Source organism: Amia ocellicauda, chromosome 4 (genome assembly GCF_036373705.1).
Source record: "Amia ocellicauda isolate fAmiCal2 chromosome 4, fAmiCal2.hap1, whole genome shotgun sequence".
Lineage (NCBI taxonomy): Eukaryota > Metazoa > Chordata > Actinopteri > Amiiformes > Amiidae > Amia > Amia ocellicauda.
In genome coordinates this window covers 37515454-37527728 of record NC_089853.1, presented here as the reverse complement: position 1 = coordinate 37527728, position 12275 = coordinate 37515454, and the positions used below count along the sequence as shown (strand labels likewise).

General features: G+C 46.1%; 1 protein-coding gene across 2 annotated transcripts; it reads right to left on the bottom strand.

Annotated features, from left to right (window-relative positions):
* Positions 1-10028, bottom strand: LOC136748361 (annexin A13). 2 transcript variants are annotated; one of them, XM_066702040.1, is made up of 11 exons: positions 9879-10028; positions 8466-8541; positions 8050-8144; positions 7333-7503; positions 7139-7172; positions 3196-3275; positions 3028-3096; positions 2834-2935; positions 2414-2489; positions 1705-1817; positions 1-1574 (listed from the first exon to the last, which is right to left on the bottom strand). In XM_066702040.1, the coding sequence occupies exons 1-11, from the start codon at positions 9891-9893 to the stop codon at positions 1455-1457; spliced, it is 951 nt and encodes a 316-aa protein (XP_066558137.1). In that variant the 5' UTR covers positions 9894-10028; the 3' UTR covers positions 1-1454. The 2 variants fall into 2 exon arrangements, with proteins under 2 accessions (XP_066558137.1, XP_066558138.1); XM_066702041.1 differs by lacking the exon at positions 9879-10028 and adding an exon at positions 9442-9460.
* Positions 10029-12275: the final 2247 nt, after the last annotated feature.

Genomic DNA, 12275 nt, shown 5'->3' with positions numbered 1-12275 from the left:
TCATATGGACTCAAAACTTTATTCTCACACTACAGCTCGTGTGCAGGTGAAATGAATACATTATTAGTAGGGTTAGTGTGAAGCCTTCCCCCTAGATAATCCCACTGTGGAGGCACTGGGAGGACAGGTGGGGCTCTGGTATTTTACAGGAAGTGTGTGAAAGAGATGTCAGTTGTACAGAGCTGCATATATTAAATCTTTATAAATGAATACACATCTATATTATTAATGCATTGTTTCTCTGTCAGTGGCCTGGCCTTGCAGAGAGCAGTACACTACAGGTAGAGGTTGAGTATCAGACTGTCCTGTCACTGCACAGTCAGTCCTAGATGCTCACTGAGGCCGAAGGAGACAATGTGACCGAGACTGACCGCCCCCTACTGAGAGCAGCTGAGCGAGCAGTCTGGAAAACAGGTATTACATATGAGATTTAACATACATCCAAATATTTCCTTGCTCTGGATTTGAGCTATAACCAATAAAAATACACTGTCTAAGCAGAACTGAGGACGCTGCTGAACTGAAAACAACAAAAACAACAGCAGTCAACGACCATAAAGCAGACAATTTTTTCAGTGAAAAGAATGAGCCACACAATCACGGTTTGTTCAGTGTTTTGTTTAGTAGAAAGATGATGTCTGAACACACTACAATTGACAGCTGGTCCCTTATTGATTTGATCTTTACTGAAGTGTTGTGCTCCCTGTCCATCATATTCCTGACCCAGACAACTGGAGGCTCTGTGCGGAAACAGAACTGCACCGGTTACAAAAGTTATGACGGATTCATGTCGTCTTCTGAAGCTCATCTGCTTTCTGCCGACAGGGTTGTATAAAATGCCAATGAGTGCTTCAGATAGATGCTGTATAAAAGCTGGAGAGATGTTCGTAATTAAAGCTTTTCAGAATAGTTTTTTTATTCATTTTAGATTTTGTTTGCAATGTAGTGATTATGAGCTTTCCCTCTTCCCCGTTGCAATGTGGTGATTTGTCGGAGAAAGCAGCAGTCGAGGATCAGGGTATGACGACATTAATGATTTCAGTATGAAGTACACGTTTAGAAAATGAAAAATCTCAGGATGTTGTGGTTCTGGTCCCCATAGTAAAAATAAGTAACACTAACAGGAATGCAGATGGCAAATGCAGGATGATTCTCTGGGATATTGCTCTTGCTGCTTAACGAGTTTCCCTTCCTGCTTCCTTTGTTAGATTTGAACGCACTGAAAAGAGCTAGTTTTTCAGAACCCAAAGGATTTTTGCATCGGATTCAAATGTCTGCACACAGTCAGGACTTCTGTGTTAATGATGGGTTAGAGATGGGTGTCATGCGAGATGGAATTGCATATAAAACAGGGTTACATAAGACGTATGCATGCTGGCTAACAGTTACACTGGCTTTGATTGTTAAAAATCCCCCTGCACTTTAGAGGCTTGATCAGGGGGAGGCGCTGTGGTTCAGTGCAGGATCTGCAGCAGGAGCCTCTTGAAGTCGCCACCGCACTCCGAGCACAGAGCGTCCCTCAGCGGCACGTCGTACTTCTCCGAGTACATGTCCTTAATGGTCTCCAGGTCGATCTGAAACGGCGCAGAGACATGTCAGCACTGGAACCGCCTGCTGGGTGTTTCACTACCCGTAGGGATTTGTTAGTTAAAATCGATTGCTCGGTAGGCCTGCCGATGGTCCAGGTGGCACCGCCGCACTCACCTCGGAGCGGCCCACGATGATGCGGATCAGCGTGTCTTCGTCGGTGCCCGCCCCCTTCATGGCACTGTTCAGGCGGCGTGCGTAGTACAGCTGCAGGTTCTTGGCACACCTGACTGCGGAGGAGCACAGCACTGGGTTACAGCAGCTCTGAGGGCTCTGCGTCTCCGCGGCAGCTCCCTCATTTATAGCTGATCAATTTGATTTTTGGGCAGACAGATCACTCAGAAGCCGAATGATAACAACTTGGGTCTCATTTTGAAAGAAATAATAAATCAAATGGCAGCACGGGAGTCATAGTTATGATGATTTGTGAATGCCTGCTTTAGTCACTGTGATTGTTTTACATCACAAGTCTAATATTCAAGAAAAGATCAAATCACATTTTCCATGGAGTCATGATCAAGTGCCCTACAGGTTCTCCTTGTTACTTTTGTTGTGTGTGTGTATCTGTCCTAACGCTCCTAATTGCTCCCACAATGACTGCCACACTGAGGCGTTTCATTTACAACACCGACTGGCAAACCTCGATGCCCTGCCTCCGTGGCTGCAGGGCCACAGTGACATCTAGCGGTAGCAGGAGGTGACTGCATATGTCTATGTTCAAGGTGGGGTTTTGTAAACATGTTAAATACTCTGCAGACCAGTGCTTTACCATCACACAGCAGCTGATGGGCACAGCTAGTGTAAGTGTCAGACGACAACTGTTTACCCAGAGTCATGTAGCAGTCTCTTAGGGTTCCTGAAGCTTCATTCTTAATGGCATCCTTGATGTCCGTCCCCGAGAGCTAGAGAGAAGAGTGGACAGTGTTCAGAGCGCAGAGAGAGGAATGGACAGTGTTCAGAGCGCAGAGAGAAGAGTGGACAGTGTTCAGAGCGCAGAGAGAAGAGTGGACAGTGTTCAGAGCGCAGAGAGAGGAATGGACAGTGTTCAGAGCGCAGAGAGAAGAGTGGACAGTGTTCAGTGCGCAGAGAGAGGAGTGGAGTGTTCAGTGTGCATGTAAATGGATGAATATTTAAGTCAGTGTGCAGTTCCTTGAGACTGTTAACAGTAGTTTTGCTAGGTGTCCTATGAGACATTATTTTAAACCCACGTCAGGGGCTCCTGCTGTGCAGAGTGAGACACACATACCTGCTCGTACACCTTGAAGGTGGCCTGCAGCTGCAGGTAGTTCCTCTTGGCCAGAATGAAGCTGAAGGTTGACTCATCTGTGCCAAAGCGGCCCTCTCCTGCCTGAGAGAAACACACAGAACCCTCTCAGCGTCAACACACTGCACAGTGTCTGCTCTGATTAATTCAGTAGAAGCATCAATATCTGTCTGTACCTCAAACAGCTCAGTGGCATCTTCTACAGCCTGCTCCTCGTTCACTTCATAGCCTTCATCCCGGTCAGCCTGCCAGGGGAACAGCACACATCAGAAACACGAGGACACGCATGACGCTGTGGAGTGTGCACAGGGTGAGCAGTGCTATGGAGAGCACAGGTGCCTCACCTGCAAGAGGGTGATGAGCAGGTTCCTCACGTCGCCACTGGTGTCACCCTCAATGTCCTCCTCTAGGTCGCGCTCGAACACTGTAACACCAGGGCACAGTCAGACGCGCACGCACGCACACGCACATGGTGTCCAGCCAGCACAGCACTGAGACACAGGGCCAAAGGCAGAACAGTACAGGGTAACAGTTACACCTGTGATAGCAGATCTGTGATCATCCTGCACTGAGCAGACAGAGGGATGGCCGTGTGGTTTTGGCTGATCACACAGGCAGGGGGCACTTCACAGGGGCTCACATTTGATCAGTTTCCAGTTCAGAGAGCAGCAAGATTGCGAATCACTACCTTTAAACTGATCATTACGGCTGGTGTTGCATATTTGAATGGAGTCAGATTCTGGAGTCAAGAATCAGCAGGTTTATTACAGAGGCCTTTGGAGATCCTTCACCTACTTGAACCTGCTTCACATTTTGTTGCATCAGTGCCTCAGAGTTTTATGTATATAAATGAGGATGTTTTTCACTTATCTACACACCATAGTCCACACTGTTAAGGGGGAAAAGGTTATATTGTGAAAGAATGTATACTACAAATAGAAAACTGAAATATCATAAGTCTCCACACACCTGAGTTAATACTTGGTGGAGGCACATTTGGCAGCAATTACAGCTGTGAGTCTGCTGGGATGGGTCTTTCCAAAGTTGCACACATAGATTTGGCAATATTGGCAAATTTGGCAAAATCGTTCTTGAGTACAGATTTGTGCAGTGCTTGGGACGTTGTTGTCACATGCACACTTTGACCAGTCTTGGCCATGCAAGCCTGTAACTCTTGCAAAGGTGCCATTGGCCCTCTTGGTGTCATCCAGTTTGGAGGGACGGCCTGATCTATGCAGGATTTTGGGACCTGGGTCCCGGAGTTCTTTTAAAAGCTCATATGTGCTCATGGTTCAGTCTTTGCTTTAAACTGCACTACCCAGCAGAGGGAACCTACAGGAACTGCTGAATTTATCCTGAAATCATGTATCACTACAATTTAAGACAGGAGACCACTTAACTTGGTGTGGTTTTGAAGGCGATTAGTTACACCTGAGCCAATTTAGGATTGATATAACAAGGGGGAGGACACTTATCCAACCAAGTCTTTTGAGTTTTTATTTTTAATTAAGTTTCTACATTTTCATTTCTTTTTTCTTGCATTTTAATTCCCGGCCACAAGGCAGCAAAAGGTGAACAGTCTGAATGAGGGTGTAGACTTTCTATAGTCACTGTGTGTCTGCCTTTGATCACCCCGAAGTTGTTGTTGGGTCCAAAGTCATTCGGGATTTAGGACAGATCTCAGCCTTGCCGATGCTATTGTGTTTGTTTTATGTTATGTAAGAATAGATGAAAAAGTCACTTGCTATTGAAAAACTGTAGACATGTAGTGAGTTATCTTGTCTCGGAGCTAATGAGTAATGTGGTCTGCTTGTATTTTGAGATTGTTAGTGAAATTGAGACCAGGTCACAAGGATCAGGGTGAAATCCACTCACAGCAGACACTGTCAGTCCTTACTGTGGACCGGGAGTAGTAATGTAAAGCACAATTACACTTACTTATGATTATAGATTATGAATTTTCATTCTACAAGTTGTTTGGATGATCATCACTCACTGTTCAGCCCCTTAGAGCAGCGGTTCCCAAACTTTCTGGGTGGCGCCCCCCCAAAAACATTTGAGTCACAGCTCACGCCCCCCCCTCCCCCCATGTCTCACACACAAGCCCTAATGCTTAACAAGGATGAATACACTAATACTTGTTTGCATTTAACTTTTCACAATTTTATTTGGTCATTTACATTGGAATCTCTCTGCATGAACCTATTCTTACTGCATCTAGTGCTGCTCATTCAAATTAATGAGACGGATGAGCATGAAGATACAGTAACACCCTCATTCCATTTCATACGATTTTACCAATTTTATATATATTTTCAACTATTCAGTCTCATCCCTAATTATATATATATATATACACTCACCTAAAGGATTATTAGGAACACCTGTTCAATTTCTCATTAATGCAATTATCTAACCAACCAATCACATGGCAGTTGCTTCAATGCATTTAGGGGAGTGTTCCTGGTCAAGACAATCTCCTGAACTCCAAACTGAATGTCTGAATGGGAAAGAAAGGTGATTTAAGCAATTTTGAGCGTGGCATGGTTGTTGGTGCCAGACGGGCCGGTCTGAGTATTTCACAATCTGCTCAGTTACTGGGATTTTCACGCACAACCATTTCTAGGGTTTACAAAGAATGGTGTGAAAAGGGAAAAACATCCAGTATGCGGCAGTCCTGTGGGCGAAAATGCCTTGTTGATGCTAGAGGTCAGAGGAGAATGGGCCGACTGATTCAAGCTGATAGAAGAGCAACTTTGACTGAAATAACCACTCGTTACAACCGAGGTATGCAGCAAAGCATTTGTGAAGCCACAACACGTACAACCTTGAGGCGGATGGGCTACAACAGCAGAAGACCCCACCGGGTACCACTCATCTCCACTACAAATAGGAAAAAGAGGCTACAATTTGCACAAGCTCACCAAAATTGGACAGTTGAAGACTGGAAAAATGTTGCCTGGTCTGATGAGTCTCGATTTCTGTCAGAATTTGGCGTAAACAGAATGAGAACATGGATCCATCATGCCTTGTTACCACTGTGCAGGCTGGTGGTGGTGGTGTAATGGTGTGGGGGATGCTTTCTTGGCACACTTTAGGCCCCTTAGTGCCAATTGGGCATCGTTTAAATGCCACGGCCTACCTGAGCATTGTTTCTGACCATGTCCATCCCTTTATGACCACCATGTACCCATCCTCTGATGGCTACTTCCAGCAGGATAATGCACCATGTCACAAAGGTCGAATCATTTCAAATTGGTTTCTTGAACATGACAATGAGTTCACTGTACTAAACTGGCCCCCACAGTCACCAGATCTCAACCCAATAGAGCATCTTTGGGATGTGGTGGAACGGGAGCTTCGTGCCCTGGATGTGCATCCCACAAATCTCCATCAACTGCAAGATGCTATCCTATCAATATGGGCCAACATTTCTAAAGAATGCTTTCAGCACCTTGTTGAATCAATGCCACGTAGAATTAAGGCAGTTCTGAAGGCGAAAGGGGGTCAAACACAGTATTAGTATGGTGTTCCTAATAATCCTTTAGGTGAGTGTATATATATATATATATTTCTATGTTAATGCGTTTCCAAAATATTGTACTCCTGGCAAGCTCGTTTCCCACTTGATGACATTTTTGAAGCTGCACGTTATTCTTATGTATTTATTTTACCGTAATTATCACCTCACATGCTGTGTATTTTGGTCTGAAACTACCAATTAGCGGCTTTCACAGACGCTGCTATCTGACAATCCACTATTCTCATTGGCCATGACTGGATATGGAATAATCCAATAACCAAGAACTGATTTAAACTCTTATTAGTCGGGAGAGTACAGTTTGTTTTTAATGTATGTATGTGTGGAAAAAGTGGTTTCAAAGATATTTCTTTTGCATTGACCTAATATTACCCAATGTGATTTCAGTGGGGCGGCAATCAACAGTTGTTAGATCCCTTTCACGTTTTACCCGTTCAGCTCTTTTCCCGCGCCCCCCATAAAGGGGCTTTGTCCCCCTTTATTACTGATGTTGCAAAATAAAAGGGCTGACTTCTACCACTTTGTTAGGAACCCTGGAGAGCATGAAGAATCAGAAATGTCATTTCTGCTAATGCAGAGTGATATACACTGATCTGTCCTCTGCTCTGGCTTTTCCTCTCTGAGAGAGTTTGCTGCTGGGTGTAGAGGGGAGAGCTGGGAAATCAGTCAGGCTTATAGGTCCCTGCACTATTGCTACAGAATACAGAAGATTGAATGTGCAAGTTGTCCAGCACAAGAATACTCACACTCTTGGTAGGCCTCCTTCACAGCTCTTAGCTCCTGAAAATTATAAGAAAGAATCCTTTATGAAGTGTAGTGACGGACTGGGACTGAATATGTTAAAGGCAAAGCACCACAAGTAATGAATATGCGACTGCTTAGGGGACTGGGCCCAGGTGCTTGATTTGGTGCGTTTCTGATCTGGATTGTGGAAGCAAACCTCATTGGTTCGGGTGCAGAGAATCTCCACCAGCACGTCCTCGTCCGTGCCAGCGCCCTTCATGGCCCTCCTCAGCTCCTTGGCAGCGAAGACGACGGGCGAGTCCAGCATGGCAATGACCGCTTTCTCAAAGCTGCCCGACAGCTCCTTCTTCAGCACCTCCACCAGCTCCTGCCCACACAGACACACAGGAGTGTCAGAGCATTGGACACACAACGTACCTGGCTCCACAGCACAGTCCTTCTGTCCAGGGTTCCTCAACACAGTGCTGACTGTCTCCTCTCGTGTATCTCATGTATATCCTAAGAGAACGGCTGCTGCCACCTTTATCATTTTCCGCTATCACACACCGGATCATTAACCCTGAAACTTAAACTGAGTGTGTCTTACAGTGCGCAGAGCAGCCTCCTTGATCTGTTTCATTACATCAGCAAGTAAAGAAGCACATGAAAATCAGCAGCACAGTGAAGTTACACTTTAAGAACAGACTTGATTTATAGTATATATAGTCTGCATGTTTAAAGGTAATAATAATTACCTTTAATAATAACTTTATTTATATTGCACCTTTCATACTAAAAGCTGCTCAAAGTGCTGTCAAAGGTGTTTTTGAAAGAGACTGCCCTTCAGATGATCACAGACGTATTTCCTGCACTTTCCATGAACAATCTGGTCCCTGTCTGTTGTAATAAGAGTGAAAAAAGAAGGTTTGCTCACATCGTCGTACTTGTCAAAGTACGCCTGCTTAATCTGCAGCCGCTGGAAACAAGAGCGGTTTGCCAAGATCTCGATAATGGCCTCCTCATCGGTGCCTGAGGAAACAGCAATCCTCACATTAAACCTTGCACGAAGATAGCAACTCATCATGAAGGGGACAGAGGTTAAGCACAAAAACAAACACCCACAAAACACAACGAGATTAATAAAACAAATAAACTAAGACATCAGGAGAACAAGAACATCAGGAGAACAAGAACAAGGGACAATTTATTAATTATTCTTTCAGCATATTGGGATGTGGTTATACATTATTTGTGTTGGTTAATTTATCAACAAACGATTATGCTGCCGCTTTGGCTCGGGCCCTGCGTGTCTCAGGCCGAGTCTGGGTGTCGATGTGGGGCAGCTCTTACCCAGCCCTTTGCAGGCTTTGCGGATCGCCTTAATGTCAGCAACGACATCAAAGTCAGGATACTCCACGATGGTCGGCTAGGAGAAAAGAAAGAGGAGCTAAAATCCCACATTCCTTAATTTTTTTTACACAGGATCATTTCTCGTAAACGTATGGTAGGGCAGTGACAGCATCCAGATCAGGCCGTCCAGTGCAGAGCCTGAGCTCACATTTCTGGGACAGTGTAGTTATGTAACACCGCTAGTCGCGTTAAATACAGTCGACAGCGCACTGAGCCCAGAACTTGTTGAAGGTGATGCTCACACACAGGCACCGTCCTTCCCCCTGACCCTGCAGCAGAGGAAGGTCAATTGAGACTGCCCATCCGCTCCCGCCCCACCTCAATAAGAGCTGCAGTACAGGCGGGGCAGTATACATATATAGCTCCTACTGTTCCTTAAATTCCCCCAATGCACAGGCCAAAACGCATCTTGTCAACCTCTTTGGACAATCAGCTCTGAAAAGCAACTCCTCTGTGAAATAGTGAGACACTTTTCCATTGAGACACTCTGCTCTGGAAGCTGTCTGGGGGCCGGGCGGCTGGGTCATTGTCCTGGGCTGCGTGTGTGGGTGAGTCGGCCCGCCAGGCTGTCTGCAGGCCCTGACTGAGCCGCTTCCTCCCTCCCCCTCCCCGGCTGCTCTAACGGGACTACTCCCAGCGCCGTACAGCCGGCCTACGACACGGCGATTTTAAATCCTTGCCACGACTGGATTATAACAAACGTTGGGGAATCTCTCTTATTGTCTTTGTATCGTATTCCGTACAGCACTAATCAGACAGAAGGTCATGTGTACGTGAAGTTTCTCACATCTACATCTGCATGAACTAGTATTGATATGGAGTGTAAAAGTCGGCTCCATTGTAGCAGTGAGAGTTCAAAAAAAAAAAAACGACATTCAAGCCCAATGCAAAGAGTGACACAATTTATAATTTATACCATTTATAATCTCAACCCCAATCCTCGTCCTGTCCTCCCGGCGTCCGGCTTCTCCAACGCCTTCCTCTCCCTCTTCCTCTCCCTCTCCCTCTCTCCAAGTCGCTTTCGTTCACTTTTACATGACTTTACCACATAATACGCTTGGGATTATATTCATATGTCGTATGCAGATAAACATTTTAAACAGACATTTGCTAACATCTTTTCAGCCTCAAATAACCGTTCAAGACCTCTATTTTGTGTGTATTTAGGACTATTCTCCCTGGTGACAGGTAAAGCGCTCACTCGAGTATCTTGGTTATCCCTCCGCAGTGTCTAATAATACACTTCGCGCTGCTCTGTGATCTGGCGAGCCCGCTGTCTGCGCTCAGTGCCCCGCCGCCTAATGCGAGCCGAGCACCGGCCGTGGAAAACAGCCGACCCGTCCTGAGACCCACCTGCGCGTTGCCCATGTTGCGCTGCTGCGTCGCTGGTTCCCAGTCTGGCTGCTGGTCAGTCCGCACAGCCGCCTCCCTGCGAGCCGCGGCGCTGACGTCACCCCTCGCACAGGGGCGGTTAACTGTTACATTGCATCTGTGTGTCTGGGTCTGTATCTATCACAGGACACGTTTCTGAGCTAAAGTGATGCTGCGAGTTTTGCTTTTGCGTGATTTGTCATTACAGAGGAGAACATACCTTGTGGCTTCATCAGGGATGCTTTGGAATGAAAAGTCTTTCTTAAAAGAGGCCTGCCAACGTGACACCCCACATGCACATCATACATCATTCATATCGGTCAGTGAAAGTGCTTGTTTATATTCAGTGTCAACACACCTCCTCTGACATGCGTCCCTCTGCCCTTTACAAGGTATGAGAAACCTGTCAGCAAAGGGCAGTGAGTCATCCTCCTGGCGGAGCTATCGATCACCGAGATGAGAAGATCAATCTATTTCTGCTCAGCAATGACCTCAGACAGGGCCCGATAGATCACAACTGCATCCTGAAGTAAACAAGGCCATCGCCCCACAATTGACAGGCTCTTTATTGCCGAGGAAACGTTAAAAAATCCTGTAGAGCAGGCGATGGGCAGGAGAAGAGGCTGCCCAGCCCCAGCTTCTGCTCTAGGGGACATGGGCGGCTCTGCGGAGGACAATGCCCCCTGTGCAGAACCCCACACTGCTTCGATAGGGAGACATGTACTCTCTGGATAGACACCCAGGACCAGATTAGTTAGAATAATACTACAGTCATTCATTCATTTATTCAGTATTTATGGCAAAGTTTTCTAAAGAACATACTATCATATAGAAGATTACTCCCTTGGTTGCCGAACACATACATTGGCATCAATCAGCTTCCTAAGGGACCCCAAACTTTATCACAGACTTATTTATCTCTTGTTCTCTATATAGCCTTGGGTTAAATAGTTTTTCTAAGAATCCACTACACACAGAAACTGTCCTGAACCCGGCCTGCCCAGAGCAATAGACAAAACTACAATTCACACGTGGGATACACAATCTTGCTACAACAGTAATACAAATAAAGTATGATTTGATATCTAGACAGGGCCGTGTCCCGCATCCGCCTCATTGCGCTCCCTGTAAAGAACCGCAGACTGCTTCACAGTTAGACACAAACAGTACCTCCCTGAGAGGACATTGTTTTCTGGTGTTTAGAGCAGATCTTCAGTCTAATGTTGGCCGGTGAGGAGCTGCTGCCATGGCATGCTGTCCTTGGTGTATGGCTGAAGAGCAGCAGTTTATGTATTCTGTTTGCTGCCTACAGAACCCTGCCATTAAAGTGCTCAGGCTCTGTGTGTGTAGGTAAATCAAAGTGTCTGGAAGCAGGATTGAAAGACAACCAACAAGAATTTAAGTGCCTCAGATACTAATGCACAACACTGGTATTTATGTTGGGAGTGAAAGTGCTGTGGGAACACAGGCCTGTACCACTATGTGCTAATTTTAATACGGCATGGGTGTGTATGTTGTATAAAAGAAAGGTTACAAATATAGATACACCGGCAGTCTGCCTGCTCTCTCCACAGTAACTTGAGAACATGTTTAAGGCTGAAGTTGCAGAGATGCAGGTACTTCATCACTGGCTCTGCTCTCCTTAATAAGTGTGGTCTGGTATTCCAAGGAGAATCGATGCAGTGATTTATTACGGAGTCGCAACCCTGAATAAATCTGCAGTGGAGAGAGGCTGTGGGCTGACAGCACCGCGGCCGTGATGGATGGCTGTGCCGGGCGCTCCTGCGCGGCGGGGGAGTCGCAGTGGTGGGGTCCCCGCAGCCCCCCAGCCACGCCCCACAGCTCCTCCGCACTGGGAAGGAAGAGAGGATCGCAAGTGCAAAGAGCAGACATGTAAATGAAGAGTAATTACTGATTTTAAAATGGGTTGGGTCCGATGTGCCTGAAGTGGGTGGCAGTTCATATTTTGAAAGAATTCTGGTTAGCATACACTGTGACTCACCAATCCTTACTCTGCAGAGCACCCCAAGGCCTTTTCTGTTGGAATTGCATTGATTTAATTTCAGTCATAAAAACATAAACTTCAGCAGCCTGTTGTTGGTTCTCTTGCTCTGGTTTCTGGGTGTGGCTTTCTGGAGGGTCCTGCTGGTATAGTGGGTATTCTACACAGGCCAGAGACTGGTGTCTGAAGCTGCAGTGTACGATACATACCAAAGCGCGGGGGGATCTGCTGTTTCTCTGCCAGACTGTCCTCATGTCAGAGTGCGATGTGATCAGGGTTGTCTGCTGCTGGGCTATTTCTGTTGCCTGGCTCTTTCTCATTACTGTGAATGGGAATGATTCTAAATTAACTTTAAAAGGCCATCCTATCATTTTGTT

Excerpts from the sequence above, each read along its gene's own strand:
- LOC136748361 (XM_066702040.1), bottom strand. Across the intron at positions 7,504-8,049 it reads ACTTTGACAAGTACGACGAT|GAGCTGGTGGAGGTGCTGAA; the intron begins GTGAGCAAACCT and ends CTGTGTGGGCAG. Across the intron at positions 3,097-3,195 it reads TGCTCATCACCCTCTTGCAG|GCTGACCGGGATGAAGGCTA; the intron begins GTGAGGCACCTG and ends TTCCCCTGGCAG.